Raw genomic sequence first — 15,945 nt, 5'->3', positions numbered from 1 at the left:
GTTTGCCAGCAGTAGGCTAACACATGCCAATTTTACCTCAAAAATAATTTTCAATTGCATTTCACACAGTAATGGGTCTGTGTCACAAAATGTAAATTGCATTTGGATTGTCTAGAGCTGGGGGTGTTTGGATCAAGGGCTTGGTTCAGGCCCATCTTTAATTTTGCAGTTCATCCAAGATGAAACATGTTCCTCACTCAGTGACTTTTCAAGTATAAAAGCAAGATGTAGATACCTGTTTTTTTACAGCAGATGAAGATTTGTGAAATTAATATTCTATTACACTCTAGGATGACAGAACTCAAGAGAACTGTGAAGACAAACATAACTTCCTTTTTCTACTGAAGACTGACTCACCTATTAGGCTGCACATTGTTAAATCTGCAGTTTCATGAAGTTTTCTTTAAAATAAATAGTTTCCTATCCAAAAGAAAAATTTGTCATCTTAGAACCTCACAAAATCTTGATTGACATTCTGCTCTCCTTACATGCATGAAACTCAGTTCCACAAGCACAAAGTAGTATAGTGGAATTGAAATTGACTATGCCAATCTCAGAAGAAACATATAGGGCAAAATTGTCAGCCACAGACTCCAATTTTAAACACGCACTTTTATGCATACAACTATTTTCCCCAAGTACAGCTATTTTCTTATGCAAATGAGAAAACTGGGTATAAGATTTGCATGTACAAATGTGTACATTGTGCATGCAAAATAGACAATGGACAGTTAGCTGACAAACTAACTGTTAACCCCATTTTCATGTTTCCCTTTATAATATTTTAATTTAGCTCACATTACAGCTCAGTGTAAAAAAATGCTAGATTACCAAAATAAATAAAATAAATAAATAAAACCACAGACCTGACAAGTCATGTGACAAATATACAGTGGGAGCACTTTACAATTTTTTACTGGTTCTACTGGTCTGGTCTATTATAGACACAGGAGTTAGCTCTCTCAGTTCAAAATATTTGAAATATAGCCATTTTAACTACTCAGTCTTTGCACAACACAAAATCGTCCAGTTGACAAGATAAAAGACAGTGAGCTAGGAGACCTGGGTTCTATTTCTGACTCTGCCATTGACTCAACTCTGTCACCTTGGGCGGGACTTAAGTTTTCAGTGCCTCAATTTCTCCATGTGTAAAACAGAGCTAAATCCTTCTTCACTTGTATAAAGCACTTTATGATCTATGGATAAAAAGTGCTGTATCGGGGCTACATAGTAGGGATATATTGCATTCTTTCTCCAGTTATCTTTGTGAGGGTTTTGTTTGCTTGCTTAGGCTCTTAATTATTGAGACAAGGAACTTTTCTTACATGTCTGTGAAGCATCTTACATAGGGTGCTCCAAAATTCCCCAACAAACAGCATTGCAAAAGTGGAGGCGGTTGCTGAAAATGTGCTCTTTAATACAATTACTATTTGTGGACATACAGACTCCTGTAGGCTCAGAGTCATCACTGAATGTCTTAAACTGCCTGCTTATTTAATAATCTACACATTTGTGAAGTGTCAGAATATTGAGAAGAAACAAGAGTCCATAAAAGTAGAAGACAGTGTTTGGAAAAGTTGCATTATTTGTTATGAAGTTTGAAATAAGTATTTTAAGAAGTATGGACATTGGGTTTTAGTATTTTGGTTGATTGGAGTTTTTGGGGGGGAAGAGGAGAAAATATGTTATAACCTCAGCATTTATTAAAATATTCTTTTGGAGTTAAACCAGCTAAACAATTGAAGATAGACCTTTTATTTAGCACTATTATAAGACATACTAAGGACTGAAGAAAAAGTAAATCAGTTTGCAGGTTCTACTTAACTCTCTTTTTTCATGAGGCACCCCCTTTTTAACAGCTACCAGTATTGTATTTAAATCGTATATATATTGACAAAATGTAATCTACCTCTGTAAGCATTGTGCCATTCAACAGTACTACTATTAAATTTGTATACCACAGTTTAAATTACATCCATTTCATGAATGGTAAAATTCTAAAACTCAAGTGTCTAACTGCCAAAATACAGCCTTACTGGAATGAGTACAATTTACAAATACAATAATTACATTTTAAAACCATTAACAATGTTACATCTAGAAGTAAATACTGTAGGACTGGTCAAGACGGTGTCTTCTCAGGAAAAAATGCTGAAAGTTGCTGACACTTCCAACAGAAGTGCCCCAAGTGCAGGATTTAGTTCATTTCCCTTAAACCGTAATTCAAACCCGTTCCACACAGCAGTCCTTGGTTATATGGATTTTCCATATACTTGCATAAGCTTCCGTTAGTTATCAGCCAAGTATTTTCCTATAAATAGAATATGTTAAAAAAACAGGTTACTGAGCATATGCTTTCCCCCATCTATTTTGTAACTAGATCCATAGCAAAGTTAAACAGTGATACTTGATCTCACCCTGGTTCCACAGTGCCATAGTCCTGGCTTTACACTGATCACGGCAAAATCACACCCTGATGGTGTTTTTTGAATATGCATCTGTCTCACCCATTTACCAAATGCCACATTTCACACACAGCTGCTCATTCTCCCTGTCCTAGAGGAACCCAGGCCCTGCATCCCCAGATGCAGGAAGTCCGCTGAGAGCAGGGGTCCAGTGGCACATTATCTTCCCCCTCCACTCCAACCAGGGCCGGCTCCAGGCACCAGCCGACCAAGCACATGCTTGGGGCGGCACCTTGGGGCGGGGCGGCGCTCCGGTTTTTATTTAATTTTTTTGTGGTTCGGCGGCGCGGTGCTCGGGGGGGGCGGGGCTTTGGGCGGCGCGGCGCTGGGATTTCGGCAGGGCGGCGCTCTTCTTTTTTGCCTGGGGAGGCAAAAAAGTTAGAGCCGGCCCTGACTCCAACAAGGGGCCTGAATCCAGACAATATTATTCACAAACATGAAAGAAGTGGGGTTGGGCCAGCCTGGCTGGGAGCTGTGCTTATTCAATACATGTCCTGTGAAGATTCTGTCAGTGAAACACCTATAGAGCCCTTGATGGCACTTAAAATTGCTGTCCCTGGCGTAAAACCCAGTGGAGACCAGTGGTGATACCACTGCTTGCCTCTCTTAGGGATGAACCCTCCCCTTGTGCCTGCGAGAGTGAATCAAAACATTAGGCCAGAGTTTACTTTAACTAGGTGTAGGTAACAATAGTGAAAACTACTCAATCATTGTTTTTTAATATGTATATGCATGAAGGTCAAGTCTGCTCCCTGGATGGATAGACATGGACATACATACATACATACATGCACATAGAGGCGTGCACAAGAAGGGGGCAAGCAGGGGCATGGCCCCCCAATAATCAATGGGGGCACAGAGCTCCGAGGGCTGTGGCGGGAACACAGAACATGCCCCTCCTAAAGCCATCAAAATTTTATTTCTGAGCACTCCCCTGCACATATGCTCACACACATGCATCCCCTTCCAATCTTGTCCTTCATGCCTTTGAGAGTCAGTAACATATGTACCAAGAGCAAAACAGAGCCCAAACTCAAAGAGCGGAAGAATTTTAGCAGGATATATTAGCAATTTTTCAGAACAATATCGGTCTCTCACTCAGTTGGCAAAGCAGTGATGTTTCTTCAACGTTTAATTTCTAATAGCTTGTGTACAGTTAAATACACCTTTGGAAGATGCAGTAAAACCAGTCTTAAGTAGTCATCCAAAGGGCCAACAAAAATCAATCACTTGGAAGAAGTGAGTAATTAAACCCTGAACAAAATGGTTCTAGAAATCTTCATGAAACTTTAAAGCAGCCTCTTAAGACAATGGGTAGCTTTTGGGGATGTTTCCAAGTGTAGACTGTACTGTACTTTGTGCATGTGTGAACTCTTGGAAGAATTCTCCATATTCTTGTTGGTTAAGGCACAAAATGTAGTTTTTTGGTAAAACAATAATTGGTATTTTATATAGACACCTTTTATCAGAGCCCTATGTACAGGAGTTATCCCCTCTTCTTAGTACCTTATCTTGCAAACTCTTTCCTCACTGCAGGGATAAATGTATGGCAAGTAGCCAGCACCTGTGACTCTTACTGATACAACCCCCACCCAGTTAAGGGGTTTGTGACATGCTTACCTGCTGCAAATCTCTTTTTAATGAGTGAAAACCGGTATCCTGCTCCAACAAGTTCGATATCACAGCTGGAGAGAGTGCTCCCTTCACTCGTAAACTGCACTACCAATGGCGAAGGTTTGCTTGGTCCTTCAGACAGCTGGAATCTTGCCAGCAAAGAACCCACACCTTCGGATTAAGAATTCCAGAAGATCATTACAAGAGAGTAACACATACACTGCTTCTGGGATGGCTCTTAGCGTGGAATCCAAGTGAATGGAATAGTAAATAACATTCTTTAGTCCAAAAGTGCCCGGAAATAAATCTGGTTCCTCAAGTTATATAAATGGCAGCAAATGTACATTGATAAGAATGTGAGCATTTCATCAAATCATACTTCAGAAGACTGTTACCTTTTCAGACTTTAGAGATATAAATTAGATAGCAAATAAACTGCAGGAGTCACACCAAATAGAAAGTACATGCAAGTGTGCTGGATCCCTAGTATGTACAATATGACATGCTGAAGGGCAGTTGGCCCAAGGTGATACCTTGACAATAGAAAATGTTATGGGGGAAAATAATGGGGATTACTCAATCTTGGAGACAGACTTGTAGGACCTCCATGGGGCTGAAGACACTCAGTTGTAGAAATCAACTGGTTTTTCTTTGATGAAATTAGAGCCCAAACCATTACACATCTCCCTTTACACTCCTAAAATGGGCAGGAAAATGTGCGACCAAACAGTTACACTGATCTTGTTCACACTTTACATAGCTAATTTGCTTCTGTGCTGTGAACAGTACCCTATAATGTCAAGTTTCATCAGGAATTGGTTTGTTGATGGATGTGCACAAAGATAAACTAGTCAACGTCTTTAATTAAAAACAATTAACTGACATCAATTAAATGTAAACTTGCATTATTACCTCCATTTTCTGATTTTTGCGAGATATCAGGAATCTTCCACAATATTCTTTGCTGTTCAGCGTTCCTAAAAAAAGGAAGAAAATAGTGTAACTGTAGGAGACAATGGAGGTAATGAAGGAGCCCGTCTAAGTCATTTGCGTTCTAAAATAGGTAGTGGGAGCAGTGCAAAATTTGTTGAAAATGCTTTCTTCTGGTTAGGAGTCTCATGAGGTTGTACTGCGTTAGTTTTGCTTTAGGTTTGAATGTAAGTGCCATTCTGGCAGTTATCTGTGCTGTCACAGATGGACAGTGTTAACTGAGGAGTTAATTCAAATAAATGCAAAAAAATATACTAATAAAAAACTAATAGAAGGCAGTGTGGTGAAGTAGATAGGGACCAGACCTGAAAAATTTGAAGTCCTGAGTTCTAGCCCCAACTCTGCCAATGACTTACTCTGTGACCCTGAGCAAATCACAAATTAGATGCAGCAGTTCCCCTATCTGCAGGATATGGTCAATAATGCCTACCTATGATTGTAAAGTGCTTTGAGTTCTATGATGAGAAGCACTCTAAGTGCTAAGTATCATTAATATTAAGATTATTGAAGTGACTTTCACCTTAATGCATGCTGGTTAAAATCAGATCATTCATTTGTGAAAATGACAGAAAAAAATCAGAGTAGCATTTCATGTCTTCCTTTGCAACAAAAGGTAGATTCTAATGTCTAGCATCCCCATTGTGATCCTGCATGCCTCAGCTAGAGCCGTATAAATATCAGCATGTCTCTATACCTATTGGGGATGAAGTACTGTTATAATCCCGAAAGTGACAGGGTTGGCAAACAACAGGGAATGGCTTTGTTGAACTAGACTTTCATACCAAACAGCAGGTGGAAGCACAGCTTGAAGTTTCGTTACTCCTCCATCTATGGGAACGAGGAACTGGACATTGTTTAGAGCTACTGGTGTAGTCATTGCCTCTGTATTATATTTGTAGTCAATGCGAAGATCAGTGCTTGTAGATTCACACCGCCAGCTCACTGCAAGGTTTAATGGAGTAGACTGAATACCCTGGGCAGATACCTTAGAAAATGACAGAAAAACAATATTTAGTTTCCTCAGGGATAGAGGGAGAAATCTGCATCTATGGATATAAAATCGTTGTTGATTTTAGAGCAGAGAACTCCCCGCACTTCCCCAGTAAGTTTTTGTAAGGGACTTAAGTTACACCCAGTCCAGTGGTATTGAGAAGGCAACACCTCTGCAAAACTTCTTTCAATTCCTGGATTAAAGAGCAGACTATTTCAGGCAACTTACTTTTCTGTACTAGAGACAGGTTCTATTAATGCTACAATGTTAATTACCTTTTTGACAACGTTTTACTTTGCAGAAGAGCTTACCTGGTATTTGAGCATATCCACGTTGTAATACGTTGCTTGTGGTTTCTGTTCAGACACTTTTTTTAGATGAGTCATCAGATTTGGCATGTTTACCCAGAATTCCTTTGTGTTGGCATCAGTTTGTGTACTGTCACTATGGGTTTATAAAAAGGTAAAGGATGAGCTATTTTCATAAACAGAATCTGTAAACGGAAGTTCTTCTCAAAATGATCAGAGGACATAATCTTGGGCATGTTGTAGAACAGGATTTAATTCTACACTTATAAAACAATGCCCTTCCGTTTTTTGAAATGCTTCATGAGAACTCTACCATGGCCTCAACGGTAAACATCTCCACAGATGTATTATGTATATATAACTTTGTCAGTTAATTTCTCGAGAATGAGGGCCTAATAAGCACTGGCTAGAGCTGGACATAGTGAGAGAAAACTCTTAAAATTTTCTACTTAGCTGTCAGACTGGTATGTCTTTGGTGTGGCTAGCCTGTCCTGCAGCGTGCACTGCCAAGGCTACATTCTATTTTTAGCGCACTAGCTTGGATGAGAGTTAGTGGGAATACGTCTCCTCGAGCTGGGAATTGCACCCCCAGTTCAAAGTGGACACATATCCAAAGTGAATTTAGTGCCTGAGAGAATTGTAGCATTGCCAGGGTAACATTTTCAAAAGCACTTAAGTGACTTAGGAAACTATGTTCCATTTTCAAAAGTGAGTTAGGTGCTTAACGATGCAGAACGGCACCTAGTGGGATTTTCCGAAGCACCTAGGTTCGTAATCCCCCTTTGATTTCCATGGAAGTTAGGAATCTAGGTGCTTTTAATAATTGGCCCCTGAATTTACTTTAAAGTTTTGAACCCATAATCAGTGGTGAAAGCCTAATAAAGTATCACAATGCTTCTTCCATATGCAGCCTCCAACCAATAGCACTAAATTGGTTTAACATCAACAATATTGTGTAGAGGCTTTTCTAAATGAAGCCTGGGGATGGGGATGGGGATGGGTAGTTTGGTTGGTAGCCAGCCCCAGAATTAAGGAAGCAAAGAGGTGGCTGGGTCCTGCATAGAGCGCAGGTTGCCAAAATCTGAGGATCCGATCCATACTATCCAGGATACATTGACTATAAACTAAGTGTTGTCAAATGCACAAAGCAAATGAACAAGAAATGGAGGACTCATTGATCTTAGGCATTATTCGAACAACTAAAACATTCAAGCTAAAAATATTATTTTAAAATGGACTGTATCCTATTCAGCCTTATTCTCAATAATATTAAGAGAGGTGGTTTTATGAACAATTCTGCAGGTCAAGGTTTAAACCTCCATAGGATCACAGTATTTTATTCCCTTGAAATGTGTCTTCTAACACAGCTACCGAGTAACATTTCTTGTTAGTTTCTACAAAGTTTTTGTAAAATTATATTTACCAGCAGAGAAGTTGGGGATTTGGCAGGACGTGTTCTAACCTGTTGTAATTTATCACGCGGAAGGTTAGAACAGATGGGGCTGGATTATTGGCAAAATGTCTGGTAATTCCTGCAGGAAACGACAGCACCATTTCTCCAGTTATCTTCACTATACATCTTCAAAATCAAATAAAAGGAAACAAAGGGAGAGAAGAAAGAAAGCAGCTTAAAATATAGCCCGGAAAGTGAATAATCTGGATCAAGCTAGGCATGATGGAGATGGTGACATTTCATTCCTTCCCTATTATACTGGAAAGAAAATCATCATCTTCCTAAAACAGCATTAGTGTGAATAGAGAAAAATTCTGGTATTTGGACAACAAATTGAAAATGTGATCTTTCTGTGAATGCCTCTGGACTTGCTTTTAGAAACAATCTGCTTTTCTCTTCATAACAGAAAAACAAAACCAACCATCTTAAATCGAACAGTTGCCAGCAGCCCAGTTTTGCCTGGGAAAGCCCAAACTTTCTGCTCTCTGACCCAAGCAACTGGAACTGAGCTGTAATTTCATTGCAGGTCCCGATCCAGCCATATTTCCTGCTGTCTTGTGGCTGCAGAAGCAGCCCACTTTCAGTGCCTGTGCTGTATCTCAGTGTCTCTGCTTGTACAAGGGGTGGGGGGCAGCCATCAGCACCCTCACTAGCAGCAGCTCCAGTTTAGCCCATTCCCCCAGTGGATCGGCAAGGAAAAGGAATGAGTCCAATACAGATGCTGTGAATGTCCAAAATGCAGGGATAGTTATTTTGAGAGAGGAATACAGAAGATACTAGAAAGCATTGTTTCTGGGAGTCAGATGGCAAAAATCAATGAACTTACCAAAGGAAACTAACATACCCCACCTTGTCTGAGTTTTACCCACTCCACTCAGTGCTTTCCGATGCCAGGTTTATACATACATGATAAGCCCACAGCACTGCCGGAATTAGTGCTAAGGCTGACAATGTTTGTGTTGAGACCAGCATCTTTAATAATGAAGCAGGTGGTTTTAGGATTCCAGTATTCATGGAACAGTGATTCCATAAATAAGAGGTGGTGGATGAAGTGCACTCTGGATACAATATATAGACTAACTGGGAAACCTCCACATTGATTTTTGCCATTTTTATTTCCTTGCTGACTGGTTGTTTCTAGGCCTCGAACTAATTCAGTGATCACACTATTAGTTCTTTGCTTGTTGCTGATCCATGAACATTAACACAAAGAAGCAGACCACACTGTGCTCAGTATCCATGTGTTGACAGCAACTGTCTTATAGGACCTATCACTTCAAAATATAGGCTCTGAATTTATATTCCTGTATCTTTTAGAGGTCATATTATATCTCCAGCCTTCTTACACAGAGAGCATGCAATAAAAAGTTTAGTGCCAATGAACTGGAGTATATCTTTCTTTGCTGAAAATACAGAATGTGGCTGTGTATCAAAGTTATGCTGTAAATCTAAGTTTAAGAGAGAGTCATAGCAGGGAAAATATATAAATGGAACATGACTGTGACTTTTCTTGCTTCAAATTCAAGTATTGTCATCTGAAAACACTCAGATCTTACCAGTGCAAAGCAGTCATGAAGCTGGGGGTGGGGTGGGGTGGAGAGGGCAGCAAAGGGAGTACATGGTATGCTGCCAGTTTCTGGCTATGGTCTATGTGGCACCCATGGTCTATGTGGCACCCATAGGCTGTTCTAAGTTATGCCACAGGCTGTTTCAACCCCCATTTGGCCCAGTATCTTGCCACTCATTCTCAGTTGCCCTGACTCTGAACTCAGGGCTGAGAATCTAGCTCACTGAAGGAGATACATACATATATATTTAATGTTTGCAGGGAAATTGTTGAGGGCATTGCTCACTAACATGGATAGGACAACCCCGTCTCTCCAGTGAGTGGTAAAGAGCATATAAGGATATTCTGGCAAGGAGATGTCCTTTAGTACAGTACCATGTCTGCTGTATCAAAGGAAGGACTGATGGGTGAAATGGTATTCTAGTGGTATTAGTTTGTGTCTATCAACTACATGCTGAGGGAGGCAACAAGTCCACAGGACTGGAAATCAGGAAACCTGGGCAAATCACTTCACCTCTTTGTGCCTCCACTTCCCCATCTGTAAAATGGGAATAATGATACCCGATACCTTCCTTTGCAAAGCTTCAGAATAATACTCCGCTCCTATACAGCGCCTTTAATTCATAAATCTCAAACATACAAAAACTTCATTGAAAGCACTTAAAGCTGTTAAGGGCAAATAAGGTTCAAGCTGAAACACAAAAATCAGAAAATACAGACCAAAGCTAAAAAAAACCACCCCCTATATACATCACCTTTCTCTCAGACACCCACCCACCATCCTGAGAAAATCAACTATAATCACCAAGTATAAAGACAGGCTTTGAGTCCATCCATTTCTTTGTAGTTCTCTATGGTTGCAGGAAGTATAGACAAAGTAAATCTTGGTTTCTGATTGCCTGCAGGGCTTTGAAGAACAAAAAATCGCTTTCATGGAAAGTTGAGTTATTATGCTGGATTTATGCCATTGGAAATGAGAACAGAATTTGGCCCAGTGTACTGGTGTAGGAGGGATAATAGGTTAGTATAGCCACACTAGCTAGCATCAGGTCAGATTTTCAGAATGCAATATCCAGAAAGTAGGGAGGGAGAGAAGAATTGCAGATTACATGTATATTACGCCCCCAATAAACCCTACAGACTCAGTTTCTGGTCCCTCTCTGTAACGACATTTAAAATTAATTCCTTGATGAAGAGAAATAGATGTTAATTAAAAGTATTTTTCAGGCCATAAAACAGATAAGCACAGAAGCAGAACTTTTCTCTAGTTACTTGGGGGCATGAGAAAACTGGTAATCTTTTTACCATTGGAAAAATCAAACCTAGGAAGAGGATTTAACTATCTGTGCATCTCTAACCTATGAATAGCCCTTAAGAGAATATTATTTCACTCATATTTGTAAGATCTTTTATAACCAGTATTGCATATTTAATGTGCATAGTATATAAGTACATTAAATTATATTGATAAAACAATTAAATAATGAATTTAAAACTACTCAGTTATACCTGTTGTGTTAAACCCTATTCCAGGTTGAATTTTTAAATTGCTCAATGTGGGTGAAAGGTGGCAGAAAGGTAATTTTTACTTGCAACCGTATTATTTAGAATTGTTGTTAGACTATCACAAAACAGACAGAGAAGTGTTCAACTAAGCTCGTTAGAGCTAAAAGAATTGTTGATCAGGGGTTTTCAAGGCTTCTGGTGAGGCTACAAAATAGTCATAACAGACCAGAACCTTCTTAAAATGAGAGGAACCATCCATTCAGGGACCATCAGAAGCCTGTTTTGATTGGGTAGTTTAATGTGGTAGGGTAGCAATTCTGCCCTTTTTGCACATTTATTTTTTGAGGAACATTTGGCAACGTACACACAAGGCCGGCTCCAGGCACCAGCATTCCAAGCAGGTGCTTGGGGCCTCAATCTGCAAGGGGGGGCATTCCAGGTGTTTTTGCCGCCATAGCAGCGCGCCGAATTGCCGCCGCGGACGGCGGGGGCAGTCCATGTGCGTTAGGGCGGCACGCGTGTTTCTGCAGCGGCAGCAATTCGGCGGCAGCTTCTATGTTCAGCTGCCCGCGGGGGAAAATCAGTGGTTTCTGTCTTCCGGCTGAAGACAGAAGCTGCCGCTGAATTGCCGCCGCCTCACAAACATGCGTGCCGCCCTAACGGCACACGGAGTGCCCCCGCCGTGCACGGCGGCAATTCGGCGCGCTGCTTGGGGCGGCAAAAACAGTAGAGCCGGCCCTGCGTACACACCTGAACATGGCAGTGAGCTCTGAGAATGGCAGGGTGCTGGAACATTAGCACCATCACACTGCCCAGCATGACAGGACCTAAAGTACCATAATTGGTAAGTCATTTCCTTGATCCGGAAAGATGTTCGGGCAGTATCAGATGAGATGAGGGAACCAAATTACATCACTGTCTCTATGACCATATTCATTTCTAGCTCATCCTTATTCCCCTGTCTTTTTTATCCTTCTGTCTAGCCATGCAACACTTTGCTGTGATGAGGGAGACTGGCTATAAACAATGCCTTACCAGCCTGATTCCAGCAGAAGCTTGACTGGACACAGAGTGGCTAATAAGGTGGTGTGCCATGAGTTGTGCCTGCAGTTTCCCAGCAACTAAACTGTGAGCTTCAGCGACAGGAGCTAAGTTTTCCTATCTTTTGCTCTTCTTTTGTCTCTTCCACGTAGTGTTTGTTTTTGTTCTCCCCCACACCCTCCAGTGTTCATTTGTGCTGAAAAACCACACTTGAATCACAGAAGCTAAAAGCAACCATTTAGCCTGACCCTCTCTCTTCTCCTAAAGAATCACATTTGATGCCCTTCAAGAGCGTTTCCCTTTAAAAAGCATTATACCAGGAGCAACCACCTCTTACCTGTCTTGTGGAAACAGACAAAGGGCCAAATGAGAACCTGATAAGACAGGGTTCTCAACTTTTTCCTTTCTGAGCCCTCTCCCCCTACATGCTATAAATACTCCACAGCCCACCTCTGCCACAACAACTGTTTTCTGCATATAAAAGCCAAGGCCGGCGTTAAGGGGTAGCAACCAAGGCAATTGCCTGGGGCCCCACATCACAGGGGCCCCCATGAAGCTAAGTTGCTCAGGCTTCTGCTTCGGCCCTGGGCTTCATCCCTGTGTGGCAGGGCTTAGACTTTCTGCCCTGGGCTCCAGTGAGTCTAAAACTGGTCCTGCTTGGTGGACCCCCTGAAACCTTGCGGCCCCCTAGGAGGCCCCAGACCCCTGGTTGAGAACCACTGCGATAAGAGACATCAGTAAAGAGTGAGACAGAGGAGAAACTGACATTGATTTTCCAGTTCACTGTCCAAAAAAAAGGAGAAACTTAAGAAAGAAAAGTTATGCACTACCTTTGAGGAAATGAAAACAATAGCAGTCACATCTCTCAGTGTGAACAATAGTACAAGATGGTCTATTTCTGTCTACAGGATAGACATGCTGTATAAAATCTCCATTATCAGTGGGAAATCTATTCTAGACACAGATACGAGGGATGACATCCTGGCCCCATTGAAATCAATCGTTTTGCTAAAATAGGATTTTATCCTAGACCTTTTAACTTTGGCAACTCCTGTCTAGCCAATAAAATCATCATTCAAGAACTGTGTGTTTCTGTTTTATGGGAATACTTTCAGCTAGAAATGGGCACAAAATGTAACCCCAGAGCTGAATGCCCTTTGACTTTGGGTAAGATTCAGATACACCCAGACCTAAATCCTTTTTTGAACTTGGCTATTTGAGTATAGCTCTACCTAGCACCTATCTACCTGTAGCACTCTATAATCTGATTTCTATAAGTGATGAGCATCTTCAGCTCGCACTCAAGATTCTTATATAAAATGTGACCTTCAAAATGCTATCCAGACTTCATTGTCAGAACATCCCTGTAACATAGGCAGGCAAACATATTCCTCACTTTACAGGCGTGGAAAATGAGCGAAAGAGTGGTTGAGTAATTGTCCCAAGGCCTCACAGCAAGTCAGTGTCAGAGTCAACCATGTTATTGAGACAGTGCTATTACTCTTCAGGAGTCCCTGGTTCTTTGTGCTGTGCTCAGACCATGACACCACTCCACTCTGCTATGCATGCTTTGCACTGAGTTTTTTAATCTCTTCACCCACCTTTTAAAAAAAAAAAACCACCACACACTAACTAGTGGGTTTGAACAATAAGATGCGTTCACAGTAACTGATAAGTTTTACTGACAACCATCAATAAAGGAGGTATTTTCCTTTGATTCACACCTATAATTTCCTTTAACATTGATGGGACTTACACACATCCAGAGGCGTTAGAGCCCTGCTACATGTTTAAGTTGAGCCATGCCCCTGGAAAGCTCTGGAAATAATGACTAATGACCCAAACATTACATTGAAAAGATTTGTACCTGAAGTTGACTATTCCACTGGGTAGGGGTACCTACTTGTTAGGATCCGCTCCTTTGAAGTATGCATTAACAGTTTCTGTGAATGCTGCCGCTACAGGGAGGGTATCCTGTGCCCCCATCGTCAAAGGACTGGGTCCCCTAGAAGAGCCTGCAACGCAACAGAGGAAAAACTTTCACTTGTTATGTGCGTATAAAACATTACAGTTACTCAAAGCCAATTGTATCAGGGGTGGGGGAATAAAGAACCATTTACTGAAAATAAAAAGTCAAGTCTGGCATTTTGCTTTTATTTGTGAGCAGTAAAAGTCCCCTTGGTGTTCAGAATGGGACTGAATATGTTTACAGATGGTCATTTACTCTCTATATAACCAAAATTATTTAAGTTCTTTACTATGAACAGCATGTGAAAGCAGAAAAACACAGGTAGGGACACACATCTGTAGGAACTTCGATGCTTTATGAATAAGGCAGTATTTGCATGACAGTTTGTGCAGTACACTTCTGTGTTCTACAAAAGAGAGTTGGGTGATTTTTTAAACCAAAAAACTCAGTCGCCCCACAATTTACAGTAAAGCATTTGGCACCGTTTTGTTTTGAAGGGATGAGGCCCAAGGCCGCCTTTTCGCTTTTGTGCCTGATGGGAAGCACTAACCTATTCATCTATTCCAAGGCAGCACTGGCTCTGCAGTTCCCTTCCCTTTCCCCTCTACCCAAACCTAACTGCAGCTGCTGTCTGCAACATTCTCTCCTCTATAGGTAGCAGATAAATGTTGCTCCAAGCAGCGTTCACACAGACTAAATACCTGCATGCCTTTCTGAGATGGAGGTTTGTACAGGCACTGTTTGCCTGCCCCGCTGCAGCCAGGCTCTCATAATAACATGGCCAACAGAGGAGGGGTAACCTAGAGCAACAATGCAGAGGTCCAAGCTTCCATAACAGTAGGGATTCCTTTCCTTTTGGGTCTTGGAGAGCTGTGGGAATATTTCAATGAAACTCTAGCCCTGATTCAGCAAAACTGTAAGCACACATTTAAGTCCTATTGAAGACATTAAATAGGAATATGCTTTAGTGCTTTGCTGAACTGGGGCCTTTGACATTCACCTCAGGGCATTTCCAGCCCCTCCCCCACACAGGCACATCTGTAGGAGGATACAAGTTGGCCTGGGTGATTTGTGAACCTTTCAGCATGGCTAAGCCCACTTACAAGCAAGACTAGTGTAAATTATGGTTTCAGATGGAACCCACGCGAAGTTCTGAATTCAACCTGGAATCAGACAAAACTTGGCAGTTCAGGTTGAGTTTTGGGTTTAAATTAAATTCAGAGTGAAACTCAGGGATGCAAACCCACAGCAATTAATTCAGGAGAGTCATATAATTAGAAGAAATGAGGATTTCAGTGACTAATGTACCAAGAGATTTGCTCCAATCATGCACTGCATTTCTGTAATGGAGATTCTATGCAGCTACCACCAGGCATACTCACATGAACACTAAAATAACTAACCCCTGGGTGTTTGCAGCCATTGATTTTTCCTTTCCTGGCAATGAGCTTGCTTCTAGGTAAGAAATCCTAAATTAGCACCAAAGGGGTAAAAGCTGAATAAAGTCATGTTAGGGGAAAAGAGCAGATGAATTCAGAATTTGCATATAAATCAAAGATGGGCATGTCGGAAATTTACACACTACTTTCCACACTGACAGCTAAAGAAGGTGCCTTGTTTACTGAAAACAACAATAGAAAGGAGTATTTCCAATAACAAGTGCCTTGGGCATCAAATATTGTTTGGCAAAGATCTAGTTTCTCTCTTAATGGAAATTCTAATAGATTAGAATGACATTAATTAGTAGTCATTTACTAATGGCATGACATACTAAAGCTTTGAGACAATAATAATGAATGCCTTATACCTGTCATTCCTTCTCTGGGAATCTGAATGCCTGTTCAATCCTTCAGTCCGTATTGTGATAGACTATGCAAATCAATAAATTAGGGATGAGAATGGGGTTAGTGTGTGGGGGGTAGGGAATGTAGCATTGGCTTGATTTTCAAAAGGTACTGAGCAGTCATCGCAGTTCCCATTAGTTTAATTAGAATTGGAGGTGCTCAGCACATCTCTTAAAAGCAAGCTTTGTATTTTAACT

The 15,945-nt window shown here is 41.0% G+C and overlaps 1 protein-coding gene across 2 annotated transcripts in view; it reads right to left on the bottom strand.

Moving 5' to 3' along the window:
* Window positions 1-1,396: 1,396 nt before the first annotated feature.
* Window positions 1,397-15,945, bottom strand: part of SGIP1 (SH3GL interacting endocytic adaptor 1) — a 164,545-nt gene continuing 149,996 nt past the window's right edge. For both annotated transcript variants that reach the window (XM_065553994.1, XM_065553993.1), the window contains 7 exons: window positions 13,839-13,950; window positions 7,792-7,947; window positions 6,372-6,504; window positions 5,852-6,054; window positions 4,992-5,056; window positions 4,086-4,250; window positions 1,397-2,311 (listed from right to left, as the gene is read on the bottom strand). In XM_065553994.1, the coding sequence (XP_065410066.1) occupies window positions 2,289-2,311; window positions 4,086-4,250; window positions 4,992-5,056; window positions 5,852-6,054; window positions 6,372-6,504; window positions 7,792-7,947; window positions 13,839-13,950 (857 nt within the window). In that variant the 3' untranslated portion in view covers window positions 1,397-2,288. The remainder of the gene's footprint in view (window positions 2,312-4,085; window positions 4,251-4,991; window positions 5,057-5,851; window positions 6,055-6,371; window positions 6,505-7,791; window positions 7,948-13,838; window positions 13,951-15,945) is intronic.

Source organism: Chrysemys picta, chromosome 8 (genome assembly GCF_011386835.1).
Source record: "Chrysemys picta bellii isolate R12L10 chromosome 8, ASM1138683v2, whole genome shotgun sequence".
NCBI classification, from domain to species: Eukaryota; Metazoa; Chordata; order Testudines; family Emydidae; genus Chrysemys; species Chrysemys picta.
The sequence above is the reverse complement of the archived record's forward strand: the minus strand, read 5'-3'. Positions and strand labels throughout refer to the sequence as shown.